The sequence below is a fragment of the Myotis lucifugus genome, unplaced genomic scaffold, assembly GCF_000147115.1.
Source record: "Myotis lucifugus unplaced genomic scaffold, Myoluc2.0 scaffold_10, whole genome shotgun sequence".
In the NCBI taxonomy this organism is placed as follows: Eukaryota; Metazoa; Chordata; class Mammalia; order Chiroptera; family Vespertilionidae; genus Myotis; species Myotis lucifugus.
This window is the reverse complement of record NW_005871058.1, coordinates 13,373,485-13,387,109: the sequence shown is the minus strand read 5'-3', so window position 1 is coordinate 13,387,109 and position 13,625 is coordinate 13,373,485. Positions and strand designations below refer to the sequence as shown.

Sequence of the window (13,625 nt, the reverse complement as noted above, 5' to 3'; positions counted from 1 at the left end):
TTTAGCATTTGTCTCTAAAAAAAAGATGCTCCATTTGGACATCAAATCATGGTCACCTAAGTATAATGAGGGGCTCCTGACACTAATACCACTTGGTCTTGGTCAGACACTGCACTTTAATGTGATCAAATTCATCAGATGTATTCTGCACTCAGAGATACTTGAGAGCAGTTTTGGAGTGGGAAGAGGAGGGAAGGAGCAGTCCTGAGGACCATGAACACTGCCTTCAAGGAAGTAACTGGAAGCAGTTATACTTCTTTCCCATGAGGATAAAATATCTCATTTCAATCAGGAAAGAAAACATACAGCATTTTCATAATCCTTGTAAGATTTTACAGAAAATTAACGCTTGCAGTTTATCTCTGAGTGCAGAATACATCTGATGAATTTGATCACATTAAAGTGCAGTGTCTGACCAAGACCAAGTGGTATTAGTGTCAGGAGCCCTTCATTATACTTAGGTGACCATGATTTGATGTCCAAATGGAGCATCTTTTTTTTAGAGACAAATGCTAAACCAGATGAAATGCTTGGATAAGAGGCATAAACCAGGACTCTTTTGGATAAATGTGGACAATGGTTAACCTAATCACAATAGATAACAATGTTTTTACATTGTTGGGTTGGCAAGCAAAGGCCAGGCCCGAAGAGCTCTATAAAGCAAGTTGGGTATCTTTGGAGTATCACAGTTTTTCCTGCACTAGCAGTGCTAAGCCTCTGTTTTACAACCCTGCCAAAATTAGGAGTGACACCCCCTTTTGGGTAGGGCTGGGTCTCAACTGGATTCTTTTCAGCTCATGAAATCATGAAATGCTGATTTCAGCAAAAAGCACTGAAACCAATTAGAGGTGTTTTATTCTCCCCCCCCCCGTTATATTTTCTAACATATATTCATCAGGGTATAGTATTCAGGTATCACTTGCACAAGTATCACTTGCATAGCTTCGAGGGTCTGGCAAAAGTGTGCAATCCAAAATACCCAAGCTGACAGAACTCACTTGGCTTCAGTGGGGCACAGAGCTTTTAATCCATAGCCTTACTCTGTGAAGACCAGCATATAATTGTTGCAAGGGAGTTTTAACCCTCTCTTTTATTTATTTATTTGATTTTTAAAGTTGATTTGTAGAGAGAGAGGGAGAGGGAGAGAGAAACATCGATGTGAGAGCAAAACATCAACTGGCTGCCTCCTACATGTCCCCTGCCAGAGATCAGCCCTCAACCTAGACATGTGCCCTGACACAGAGTCCAACCAGCAACCTTTCAGTGTACAGAACAATGCCCAACCCACAGGGCAACACCAGCTAGGGCCTGACCCTCTCTTTTTTGTTCCCCTGGGCAGATATTTATGGCCTGAAGTAACACCCAATCAGAACTGTCTTCAGCCCAGCCAGTGTGGCTCAGTGGTTAAGTGTCAACCCATGAACCAGAAGGTCAGGGTTCAATTCCTGGTCAGGGCACATGCCCAGGTTGTGGGCTTGATCCACAGTAGTGGGTGTACAGGAGGCAGCCTATCAATGATTCTCTCTCATCATTGATGTTTCTATCTCTCCCTCTCCCTTCCTCTTTCTGAAATCAATAAAAATATATTCTTTTAAAAAATAAAGAAAAAGAACTGCCTTCAAATCAAGCTCAATACCTTCCAATCAAAACTGCTCCTGTCCCATTCAGGATGTTCAAAGGCAGGGAGATGTTTTTTGGTTGTTCTCTTTTACTCTTTAAGGAAAACATTAAACTGCAAGCGTTAATTTTCTGTCAAATCTTACAAGGATTATGAAAATGCTGTATGTTTTCTTTCCTGATTGAAATGAGATATTTTATCCTCATGGGAAAGAAGTACAATTGCTTCCAGTTACTTCCTTGAAGGCAGTGTTCTCGGTTTATTGATCCCAAGAGAAGACAGAATTGTGACATAGTGATAATACAGAGCCCCACCCCAAGGAAATATTAGCCCAAAGTCTCCGTTTCTACAATTCCCCCAATATTCAGTTACTCTGCTGACCCCAAGAACATTTTGCTCCTGGCTCAAGACCATAATCTCTTTTTTAGAACTAATTTTAAGATTTTTCTTTCTTGTTCAGGAGTTAAATGACTTTTCTCTTGCCTATTTGAATGGAATCTTGCTCTTTGGACATGTGCTACAGACATTTCTTGGGAAAGGAAAAGAAGTTGACACCGACAAACTTGCTCATGCTTTCAGGAACCTCACTTTCGAAGGTACTGGTCACCTACGAGCAAACAACAACACTTAACGCTCTCTACAGAAAGCTGAAGACATATGGACTTTGGGAAGCAAAGAGGGGGTTTGGCAATAAGTGGATCAACAGATAAATACCTTTGAACTTAATGGGAGGTAGACATCATTGTATAGAGTTTGGGGGTGCTGTTATCAATAACTAGGCCCCAGTTCATGCTTTAGAATTTCAGAATCTTTGAATATCAAGGAAAGAGCATGTAGCTCAGGCCCTGTAGTTATGAACAAGCTCATCGCAGATCATTTTGAGCCATGATGTCCTGACTGTGCTTGGAGATTAGCAAGAAGAAAAGTGCCTGTAGTTTGATTTTGGTCCTTCCATACTTCTCTTTCTGTCCTGAAATCAGGGACCCTGTGTTACCCCTCCAACTCAAAACATCTCATAACAACACCATCCAACATTTCACAACGCTTGTCCTTCTGAACTATAGGAATCAGCATTTTCTTTCCACACAAGCTTCTATTGAAACTCTTTTCATTTCCCAGATCTCATCCAGTTACCATGAAAAAAATGTCTTTTTAGATTAATGTATATTAAGTAAAAGACAAATGATAGTTGACTTTTCTAACTTGCCTTAAATCCTTACTCTGGAAAACTTTTATCCTACTGCAGAGTGAGTCTTCTCTTGACTTCAGAGGGTGGCAAACACCCAGCACTAAAGCTTGAGGGCTGCATCAATGTCTATAGGATATGACAAGGATAGGAAGAGATTGCTTCTGCACCCCTGAAGAAGCAGGGAGGCAGGGAGGAATAATGCCTTATTGATTTTTCTCCTGTGTCCCAACTTCTTCTAGGTACTTTATGTACATTATTTCCCCCCTAGTTTTTAAAATTGTGGTAAAACACATAATATTAAATATACGATCCTAATCATTTTTAAGCATAGTCCAGTGTTATTAAGTTCATTCATATCATTGTGCAACTATCACCATCACCTATTGCCAGAACTTTCATCTTTTAAACTGAAATTCTATACTTATTAAACAATAATTACCCTTTGTCCCCTACTCCTACCTCCTGGCAACTACCACTCTACTTTTTGTCTCTGTGATTTTAACTATTCTATATATCTCATATAAGTGGAATCAGACAGTATCATTCTTTTTGTGATTGTATTATTTCACTTAGCATAATGTCCTCGAGGTTCAATTCATGTTGTAAATGTCACAAAGGATTCTTAGTTGATGGTTTTTTCTTTTAGCATTTTGAATATATCATCCCACTGCCTTCTGGCCTTCAAAGGTTCTAATGAGAAACCAGCTAACAATCTTATTCAGTATCCTTTGAATGGGACAAATCACTTCTCTTACTGCTTGCAAAATTCTCTTTGTCTTTGGCTTTTGACAGTTTTATTATAATGTGTCTTGGTGTGAGTGTCTGAATTCATCTTACTTAAAGTTTATTGAGCTTCTTGCATATTTATAATCCTGTCTTTGATCAAATTTGGGATGTTTTTGGACATTATTACTTCTAATATTCTTTCTTTTCCTTCTTTGCCTGTGTTGGTCTGCTTGATAATGTTCCACAGGTCACTTTTCTTCAATCTTTTCTTCTTTCTGTTCCTCAGACTCAATAATTTCCATTATTCTATATTCATGTTTGCTGATTCTCCTGCCTGCTCAAATCTGCCTTTGAATTCCTCTAGTGAATTTTTCATTTCAGTTATTGTACTTTTTACTTCCAGAATTTCTTTTTGGTTTCTTTTTAAGATTTTCTTCTCTTTAGTGTTATTTTCATTTTGTTTAGGCATCGTTTTCTTGAATTTATCCATGTCTTCTGAGTTCTTTGAGCATATTTAAGATCATTGTTTTAAAGCCTTTGTCTAACAGATCCACCATCATGTCTTTTTCAGGGACAGTTCTGTTATCTTACCTTTTTTCTTTTGAATGGGCCATATTTTCTTTTTTCTTTGTATGCCTTGTGATTTTTTTCAAATATATTTTTTATTGATTTCAGAGAGGAAGGGAGAAAGAGAGAGATAGGAACATCAATGATGAGAGAGAATCATTGGTTGGCTGCCTCCTGCATACCCTCTACTGGGGATCAAGCCCGCAACCCGGATATGTGCCCTTGACTAGAGTTGAACCTGGGACCCTTCAGTCTGCAGGCCGGCGCTCTATCCACTGAGCCAAACCAGTTAGGGTGTGCCTTGTGATTTGCTGTTGTCATTGAAAACTGGATATTTGAATATAATAACCTGATAATTCTGAAAACAACATGGGGAATTTCCCATTCCCCAGGGTCTGCTGGGTTTCATTTCTGCTTTTTGTTTTTATTGTTGTGGGCTGTCTATGCTGAGGAATAAACTTAAGGCCTTCTCAGTTCTTTTCTGAGCTTCTGGCTTCTCCTGCACATGCCCAGTGCAGTTGCTTGAATGTCCTAGCCATCAATGTCTGTCCCTCAAAGGGAAAAAAAAGAAAAAGAGAATATAAAGGGCACTAACCCTTTACACCCTCTGAAAGTCATGTTAGTAGAGGGGTGGGGTTTACAACAATGAGGGGAGATGCAGCAACAATGGCCACCACCTCTTTGTCTGCACCTCTGTGATCATAAGCAGCAATCAGCAATTAGAGCACAGATCCCCAATATCTTAGACAACAGGGTCTTTCTTTTTTGCTCATCCTGGTTCCTGCAAATGGTGTGTGAACTGCTGTAGGAACACACGCACAGCTGTCTGCCACAGGACTGAGGGGTGGGAGAAAGTACTGCTGCTGTGCTAAGAGCCGAAATGGATGAAAATTAATCACAACTTACCATCTAAGCCCAGAGTTCCAGAATAGTTATATCAGACAGATTCTGCCAGTGCAATTGTTGTCTAGATTTCTGGTGCTTCCTACTCTACCATCTTCTCAGTATCATCCTATGTGCATTCTTTTTTTTTTTTCAAAGATGTTTTTATTGACTTTAGAGAGAGACAAAGGGAGAGGAAGAGAGAGGGAGAGAAACCGATTGATGTGAGAGAGAAACCAATTGGTTCCCTCCCTCAGACACCTGGACCAGGGATCGAACCAGCAACCTGGGTATGTGCCTGACCAGGAATGCAGCTGGTGACCCTTCAGTACACAGGACAGCACCCAAACTACTGAGCAGCACCAGCCAGGGCTATGTGCATTCTTAATTAATTTTATCATATCGTTATCCTGATCAAGCAACTTAATGGGCACTAACACAGGCTTAGAGCCAATAGACATTTATGTCCTAAATTAGCCATCTACTAGCTGTACAACCTGGAGCAAGTTATTTAAATCTCTAATCTCAGGTTTCTCAGCAATAAGGTGGAGATAATAGTTTCTGCATCATGGTATTTTAGGAAGAATAAAATGATAAATGTATATAAACCACTTAGCACAGAGACTGGTATCGTAAATGCAAAATAAATATTAGCTATTATGTTAAACCATGTGAATTTGCTGATATTTGATCATATTTTTACCTAAACAGCCATTTCATAAGTTTGTTGTACTGTTGTCATTTCATAGATGAGAAACCAAGACACAGAGAACTTAATTTTCTCAATATATTCAAACTTTATGTGATAGTGAATGGATTTTGAACTTCTTACAATCTTAAGTTAGATTGTGCAATGACTGTGATACTTACTAGCTTAGTAAATATTCTTAGCAAAAGCTTCTCACTAATAATCAAGAGTAATCTATTATATTTAGAGCCACTCTAAATGCAATGAAAAAGATTTTTCCTTCTAACTAAATAACACCCGTCATAAAAATATTCTTCAGAGATTTCAGGCCAAGGACCAGTCCAGGTGCCCTCAGATTAGATAATTTAGGTCAACTATTTTTCAGTACAATAAAGCAATTTGAACCTATGTTATACTCTCTGTCAGGATCTAACTGGTCTTTCCGTAAGTAAGTTAACAAATGCCTCTAACTCTTTCTGATTTTGCTCTAGGGTATAAGGGCCCTGTGACTTTGGACATCTATGGGGACATCGACAATACTATGGTGCTTCTGTATACCTCTGTGGAGACCAACAAAGTACGTCTGACTTCTTATCAAGAACTCGGGTTGAAGTGATTGGCTGAGGAGGGATAACTTGGGAGGCTATTAATAGTGAAGGAATTAAAGAAGTATGTAAACGTAACTTTTGGAAGTTAGTTTATGTCTGATTCACAATTATGCTCCACTTAGGAAAGCATTCCTTAAGCATTTTGACCCACTGAACTTTTTATCCACTCTACTTAATATAAAAATATGCCACTCAGAATATATTGATAAAAAGACCAAACTTTTGATAGGATATCAATGAGAGGATGACAGTTCTCTTGTAAGAATTATTTATTCATTTCCACAACTGAAAATTTCAGTAAAACTTTCTCCTGTTCTCTCTATCTGAACTCTCATGAAAATTATTATGAATTCCTCTGACACATATGAACAGCCCTATAATGCTTTGCTTTTATTCACATTGTGTATGTCTTTTCTTCTCTCCAACTTAGTAGGTTCTTTAAAGAAAAGGAGTGGGTCTTACCTTTCCGTGTCTCCAGTACTTAGCTTCTTATCTGGCACACAGTTGATGGCTGATCAGCATTTAATTTCAAAATCAAAATGTCTGTTTTTATGTCACCCAAAATAGTGCTCATCTCAAAACCCAAAGTTTTCAGTTACCATATTAGACCTTGAATATAATCCAATATTGAGCATACAATCAATGGAAATACCTTAAAAAAAAGACCCCCTCCATGCTTCAATTACTAATAGTAACAACAAAGATAATTACACCCCTTCTAAGTTATTTGCTCCTGGGATGAGAGGCAGGTGCTTGTGGTAAGATCCTATGTCAGCCTCAGGACTGCTCTTCAAAATAAAAAATGTTGTCCTGTGCACTTATTCTCTCTGAAGGCAAATGTAGTTGAAATTTTCAAGTAATCTAATGCCAACAATTATGCTTTGTAATACGTGTATATGTGGAAACCAGGGGTTCCTTTTCAAAACCTAGGGCTATAGATATATTATTCTACTACAGGCCCAGTGCAAGAAACTTGTGCACAGGGGGAAGGAGGGGAGTGCCCTCAGCCTGGCCTGCACCCTCTCGCAATCCGGGACTGCTGGTTCCTAACTGCTCGCCTGCCTGCCTGCCTGATTGCCCCTAACCACTCTGCCTGCCTGCCTGCCTGATCCCCCATAACCACTTGCCTGCCTGCCTGATCGCCTCTAATCACTCTGCCTGCCTGATCGCCCCTAACCATTCACCTGCCTGCCTGATAGCCCCTAACTGCCTCTGCCTCGGCCCCCGCCACTGTGGCTTCATCCAGAAGGATGTCCAGAATGACGTCTGGAAGGTCATTGGGCTATCTGGTCTAATTAGCATATTATACTTTTATTATTATAGATATCCAGAGTAGGTCTCAGTAGAGATTCAATGTATCATACCCTAATATGTAAGATATTTCCTATTTTCAACACATGCAATTATAGATTCTGCTCTCAAGTTAAGAGTATATTTTTGAGGATGTAAAACTTTTGTCCAGAATGTTTTGAGGCAATAGTGGTGAATTCAGAAAGATGGTTATTTTTTAGATGTCTCTTAAAAGCTGATTTAATATGTGTAACAGTAATTTAAGAATACATTAATATTTCCATTGTCAAATTACTTGAAAAGAAGTCTTTTCTCTTAAAAATCTAGTGTTGTGTACAAGAAAGCACATTAGAGGAAAGGGATAGAAGAGATCAGAAAAAAAATTTTTTTTTCAGAAAATTTTGTAATTGACAGAATGTAAGCAATGTAGAATTATTTCAGAGCACCTTGACATGTATCAAAATGGATAATGGTTTTTGCTGTGGTGCATTTTCTCAAAACACCATTTTCAATAGCAACTTAATATTGTGGAAAACATTGGTGCTTCACTTCTCAAGTGACTTGGAGCTAGCCTTTTAATTTATCTTAGCCTCTATTTATTTTATTTTATTTTATTATTTTTGCTTCTCTTTACAGTTTAAGTTTTATTTTCAATGGCAGTTTACATTCAATATTATTTTGTATTAATTTCAGGTATACAGCACAGTGGTTAGACAATATACTTTACAAAGTGAACCCCCACCCCCAATATTTCAAATATTCCCCTGGCACCATGCATAGTTATTACAATATTATTGACTATATTTTCTATGCTGTACTTGGGACTCTTTATGACTACCAATTCCTAGTTCTTAATCCTTTCACCTTTTTCACCCAGTTTCCCAACCCCTCTGGAAACTATCAGTTTGTTTTCTGTATAAGTGAAATCATACGATATTTGTCTTTCTATAACTGACTTATCTCAGTTAGAATAATACCCTCTAGGTCCATCTATGCTGTTGCAAATGGTAAGATTTCATTCTTTTTATTGGCCAAGTAATATATATATCACAGCTTTTTTATCCAGTCAGTCTATTGATGGGCGCTTGCATTGCTTCTATACCTTGGCTATTGTAAATAACGCTGCAATGAACATAGTGATGCATATATTCTTTCAAATTAGTGTGTTGGGTTTCTTCTAATAAATACCCAAAACTGGAATCACTGAGTCATAAAGCAGTTCCATTTTTAATTTTTTGAGGAATTTTCATACTGTTTTTCATAGTGGTTGCCCCAATCTGCATTCCCACCAACAGTGCATTCTCTCCAACACTTGTTGTTTGCTGATTTATTGATGACAGCCATTCTATCAGGTGTGAGGTGATATATCATTCTTGTTTTAATTTGCATTTCTCTGATAATTAGTGACATTGAGCATCTTTTCATATGTCTGTTGGTCTTAGCCTCTATTTTAACATTTGTAAAATGAAAGGCTCAAGCCAGTTCTCTAAAGACCAAAGAACCTGTGTTGGGTAGACATAGATTATGGTCATAAAACTAATTGGCCCACATGGAGCTTAAATCCACATTTGTGCTGTGAAGCAATAATGAATCCTACCAAGCTTCCCCATGGCTGGTTAACATCGTGTTTCACTGAGAATGCTACTATGAAATTCAGATGTCCTTGGACAGGATGGTCAATTTCATCAGAACTTGTTCTAAAATCTCTTTTTCTGTTCATCCTTCTTCTTTTTCATGTCCTGACACAGTACAAAGTACTTTTGACCTATGACACCCACACAAATGTCACTAGCCCAGTGAATAACAACCCCACATTCATCTGGAAGAACCATAAGCTTCCTAAGGATACTGAAGAACGGGGTAAGATATCCTCAGTGAATTTTCTTTTCTTAAAATTGTGTGTGTGTTTTCTGATAAGGAGAGTAAACTCTATAGCTTATGCAACTAGCCTGTGTTTTTCGTTTTGTTTGTTTTATTTATTGTCTGAATTATATTTTCCAGGTTTATAAATGTGGACTTTACTTCCCCGTACAATGAATGATATTACAGTTCTGATCAAACACCAAAAACAATCTCTATTCTAACTTAGCATACCTATCTTTAATATGTGTTCCATCCTCCCTTTGACATAAATTATCTTTGACAATTGGAAAAATGAAATATATTCTTACTCCTTCTATATTTTACTGCAGTAAACTCAGAGAATGCCTATATTTGATGTCAGCAGGCTGAGCCTGGCCTCCAAAGTCTCCCCCATCCCCTCATAGGACACATACTTGTTTATAATGATGGTTACCCATGATAAGGTCTTATCATGTTTTGGAAAGCCCTACCAGGCCCAGGCCTTCACCCATGACAGTGTCAGTGCAACTGTATGACATTGGCTTCCTCTCAACAGGACCAGCCAGGTAGACCTGGCAGCAAGGTCTCAGGTCAGTCTGTGCTTGATGGAGTTGGAAAAGGCTTATCACAATGAATAGCTATTTCATGCTACTAATCTATTTTTTGAAGGAAAAAAAAAAGCTTAAATTTGGACAGATATTTATGCCCAAAGATGCAAAAAAAGAAGAAATAACATGAATAAAATGACTAACAAAATTAGGATATAATCGTAAATGGAGCATCATGCAAGCAATGAAAAATAATTATTACAGCCTGGCCAGCCTGGCTCAGTGATTGAGGGTTGACCTATGAACCAGGTGGTCACATTTCAATTCCCAGTCAGGGCACATGCCCAGGTTGTGGGCTCAATCCCCAGTAGGGGGCATGCAGGAGACAGCCATTCAGCGATTCTCTCTCATCATTAATGTTTCTATCTCTCTCTCCCTCTCCCTTCTTCTCTGAAATTAATAAAGATATATTTTTAAAATACTTATCATTATTACAAAGAATTTTTTCTTTTGATATATTGGAGTGATACTGGTTAACAAAATTATACAGATTTCAGATGCACAATTCTGTTACACATCATCTATACACTGTATTGTGTGTTCACCATCCCAAGTTACAAAGAATTTTAAATGGCATGGGAAAACTTATGATATGAAGTAATAGGAAAATACAGCCTTTTAGTTAAAGAGATTCTAACTTTGTAAAACAATATATAGAAATAAGAGTGTAAAAAATATGCTAAAATGTTAACCTCTGAGTAATAGGATCCTAGAAGATTTTTCTTGCTTTTCTATGTTTTTCTTAATGTTCTACAATGACTCTGTATTAATTTACCATTTTTAGATACTAAAAATTTTAAACTAGAAATATGTCTATCCCAACCTTATTCTGCCACCAGAAACTCTGAAAAGTTTATCTGACTTAAAGAGAACAGTTCTGGTTTCATGAGTTTGCTTATGTTAAAGCTATAATAACTTTGTTTCTAGTCCTCTTGAGCTCTATGCGTCAAGTTTAGTTAAATTGATCTCAGTATGTTTTTATTCAATAGGCATGAGCAGTTGACTTAAGCAAAGAGGAAGGTGGGAAGTGGGGACCCCATTCTTCTAAACAGTAAATAATCATTAGCTGACTTCAGATTTATTCTTATCGGTTTTTAAAGTTGGTTTCTCTAGCAAGGTGTGCGTTTGGTTTTTCTAGAACCATCTTCAAGTTTCCTAAGTTTTTTTATTTTTATAGATATATCTTTTTATTGTTGACAGCCTTACAGATGTCCCTCACTTCCCCCCTTACCTCCCTTCACTGAACCCCTTCCTCCCCCGGCAAGGCCGTCAACACTCTGTTGTCTGTGTCCATGGGCTATACATATAAGTATATAAGTTCTTTGGTTTATCTCTTCCCTTACCGCCGCCACACACACACACACACACACACACTGAGATATGTTAGTCTGCTCCATGCCTCCATGCCTTGGGTCTTATTTTGTTGGTCAATTCATTTTGTTCACTAGATTCCACAAATCAATGAGATCATGTGATATTTGTTTTTCTCTAATTGGTTTATTTCACTTAGAATAATCAATAGGATGCCTCCTGCACACCCCTACTGAAGATTGAGCCCACAACCCAGGCATGTTCTCTGACCAGCAATCAAACCTGGTTCTTGGGTTGACACTGAACCACTGAGCAATACCAGCCAGGCTCCAGCTTCCTAAGCTTTAAACCAAACTTGACTTCTGAAATATATCTCTGCTTTCTATATATACCCATGCTCTAGGCTTCAGCAACTTTCTACTTCTTCCTTTTGTAACTTTCTGAGTTAAAATTATTTTTTCTTTTTCCCTAATTATAAGTCTCAAGGACAATGTTAGGTTCAGAGTCTTAATATACCTCGTTAAGAGGTTGTAGATGTTTGGGTTATTGAATAGAAGATCTGTGTTTTGGAAAAAAGTGCTGAACTTCTCAAAAAGTATTTTTAAGAGAGTTCTCATTTACCTAAAAGAGATCACATTAAATATTTATATTCTATTGGACAGGGATATTGATCGCATCATCCTGGGCAACTTCACTTCATCCTCAATTAACTAGAAAATTCAGTTACCCAGAGCGTTTCATTACTTAACTGTTACTATATTCAGTTTTAAACTCAATCTTCAAATAGTATGCAAATAAGACATTCATGTCTGGTTACTACCAACTAAGTACAAACATTTCTTCTGGCTCTAGCCGGTTTTGCTCAGTGGATAGAGCGACAGCCTGTGGACCAAAGGGTCCCAGATTTGATTCCAGAAAAGGGCATGTACTTTGGTTGCAGGCTCCTCTCTGGCCTGGGCCCTGGTAGGGGCTCATGCAGGAGGCAACCAATCAATGTGTTTCTCTTACATCGATGTTTCTCTCTGTCTTTCTCTTTCTCTTTCACTCTCTCTAAAAAATCAATGGAAAGATAGTCTCAAGTGATATCTCAAGTGAGGATATCTTTAAAAAGAAATAATAATAATAAAAACATTTCTTCTGGATATTACAAGTATCACTGTCTTTTCATTCATTCAATAATGATTTACTTAGTGCCAGGCAATGTCCTTAGCACCTGGGACACCGCAATGGACAACACAGAGTAGGTTTCTGTTCTCCTCCAAGCCTTCATCACCTGCCTCCTGGGATATGATAGCTTTCCCAGACTTCCTGCTTCAGTCCTGCCTCCTGCCCCTTCCATCCAACCAGCACCACCACCAGAGTGACAGCATGAATCCAGTCACATTGCTGCCCGGTTGCTAATACTGCAATTAGCAGCTCCACTTTACCTACCGAATAAAGTCCAAATGACTTGTTATTGCATGAAATTTCCATGCCCTTCCTACTCTTCAGCCTTATGTTTCATTTTACCTGAATCCCTCCCCAACTCTCTCAACCTCCTCCTACTTCCTTAAGAAAGGGTTTGCAACTTCATGCCCCTGTGTCCTTATCGATGCTTCTCCCTCTGACCAAAAGTTATCACTACCCAATATGATTGGAAAACAACCACTCATCCTTAATATGTAACGTGAACTCCACTTTTCCTAAGCTTGTTCTTAGCATCTCAGGAGGGTATTGATCTTGCCCTTGATCCTACCAGGCTTCTAGCATAATACTTATATCACACTTACTTGTTTACACATATTTTTATTCCATACACTATATGTGTAGGGTCTATTCTTTATATCTCTTTGCCTCAACACAATGCCTTGGGAAGGAAAGAAGAAAGGAAGGAAGGAAGGAAGGGAGGGAGGAGGGAAGGAAGGAAGGAAGGAAGGAAGGAAGGAAGGAAGGAAGGAAGGAAGGAAGGAAGGAGAAAACTATAAATATGTGTCTAGTCAGTATAATCTATACAATGTTAATTTTAATCAGTTTACTTCTCTAAGTATAAATACCTTCCTCTGTTAAATCAGGAGGTTTAACAAATCCCAAAGTTCTTTCCAATTATCATGTCCTATGACCTTGGGGTTATAAACTCAATTTACATTGTGACCCATTTTTTTGAAGTTTTAAATTGAGTTTATTAGAGTGACACTGGTTAACAAACCATACAGGTTTCAAGTGTACAACTCAACAATGGGTGCATACTGCATTGTGCACCCATTGCTCAAAGTATAGTCTCTTTCCTCCACCATTTATCCTCCCTTTGCCCTCTTCT

At 38.2% G+C, this 13,625-nt stretch overlaps 1 protein-coding gene across 1 annotated transcript in view; it reads left to right on the top strand.

Moving 5' to 3' along the window:
- Window positions 1-13,625, top strand: part of GUCY2C (guanylate cyclase 2C) — a 70,642-nt gene that overhangs the window by 21,335 nt on the left and 35,682 nt on the right. Inside the window, exons 9-11 of the mRNA XM_006084275.3 lie at window positions 2,079-2,214; window positions 6,162-6,247; window positions 9,317-9,428. Of these exons, the coding sequence (XP_006084337.1) occupies window positions 2,079-2,214; window positions 6,162-6,247; window positions 9,317-9,428 (334 nt within the window). The remainder of the gene's footprint in view (window positions 1-2,078; window positions 2,215-6,161; window positions 6,248-9,316; window positions 9,429-13,625) is intronic.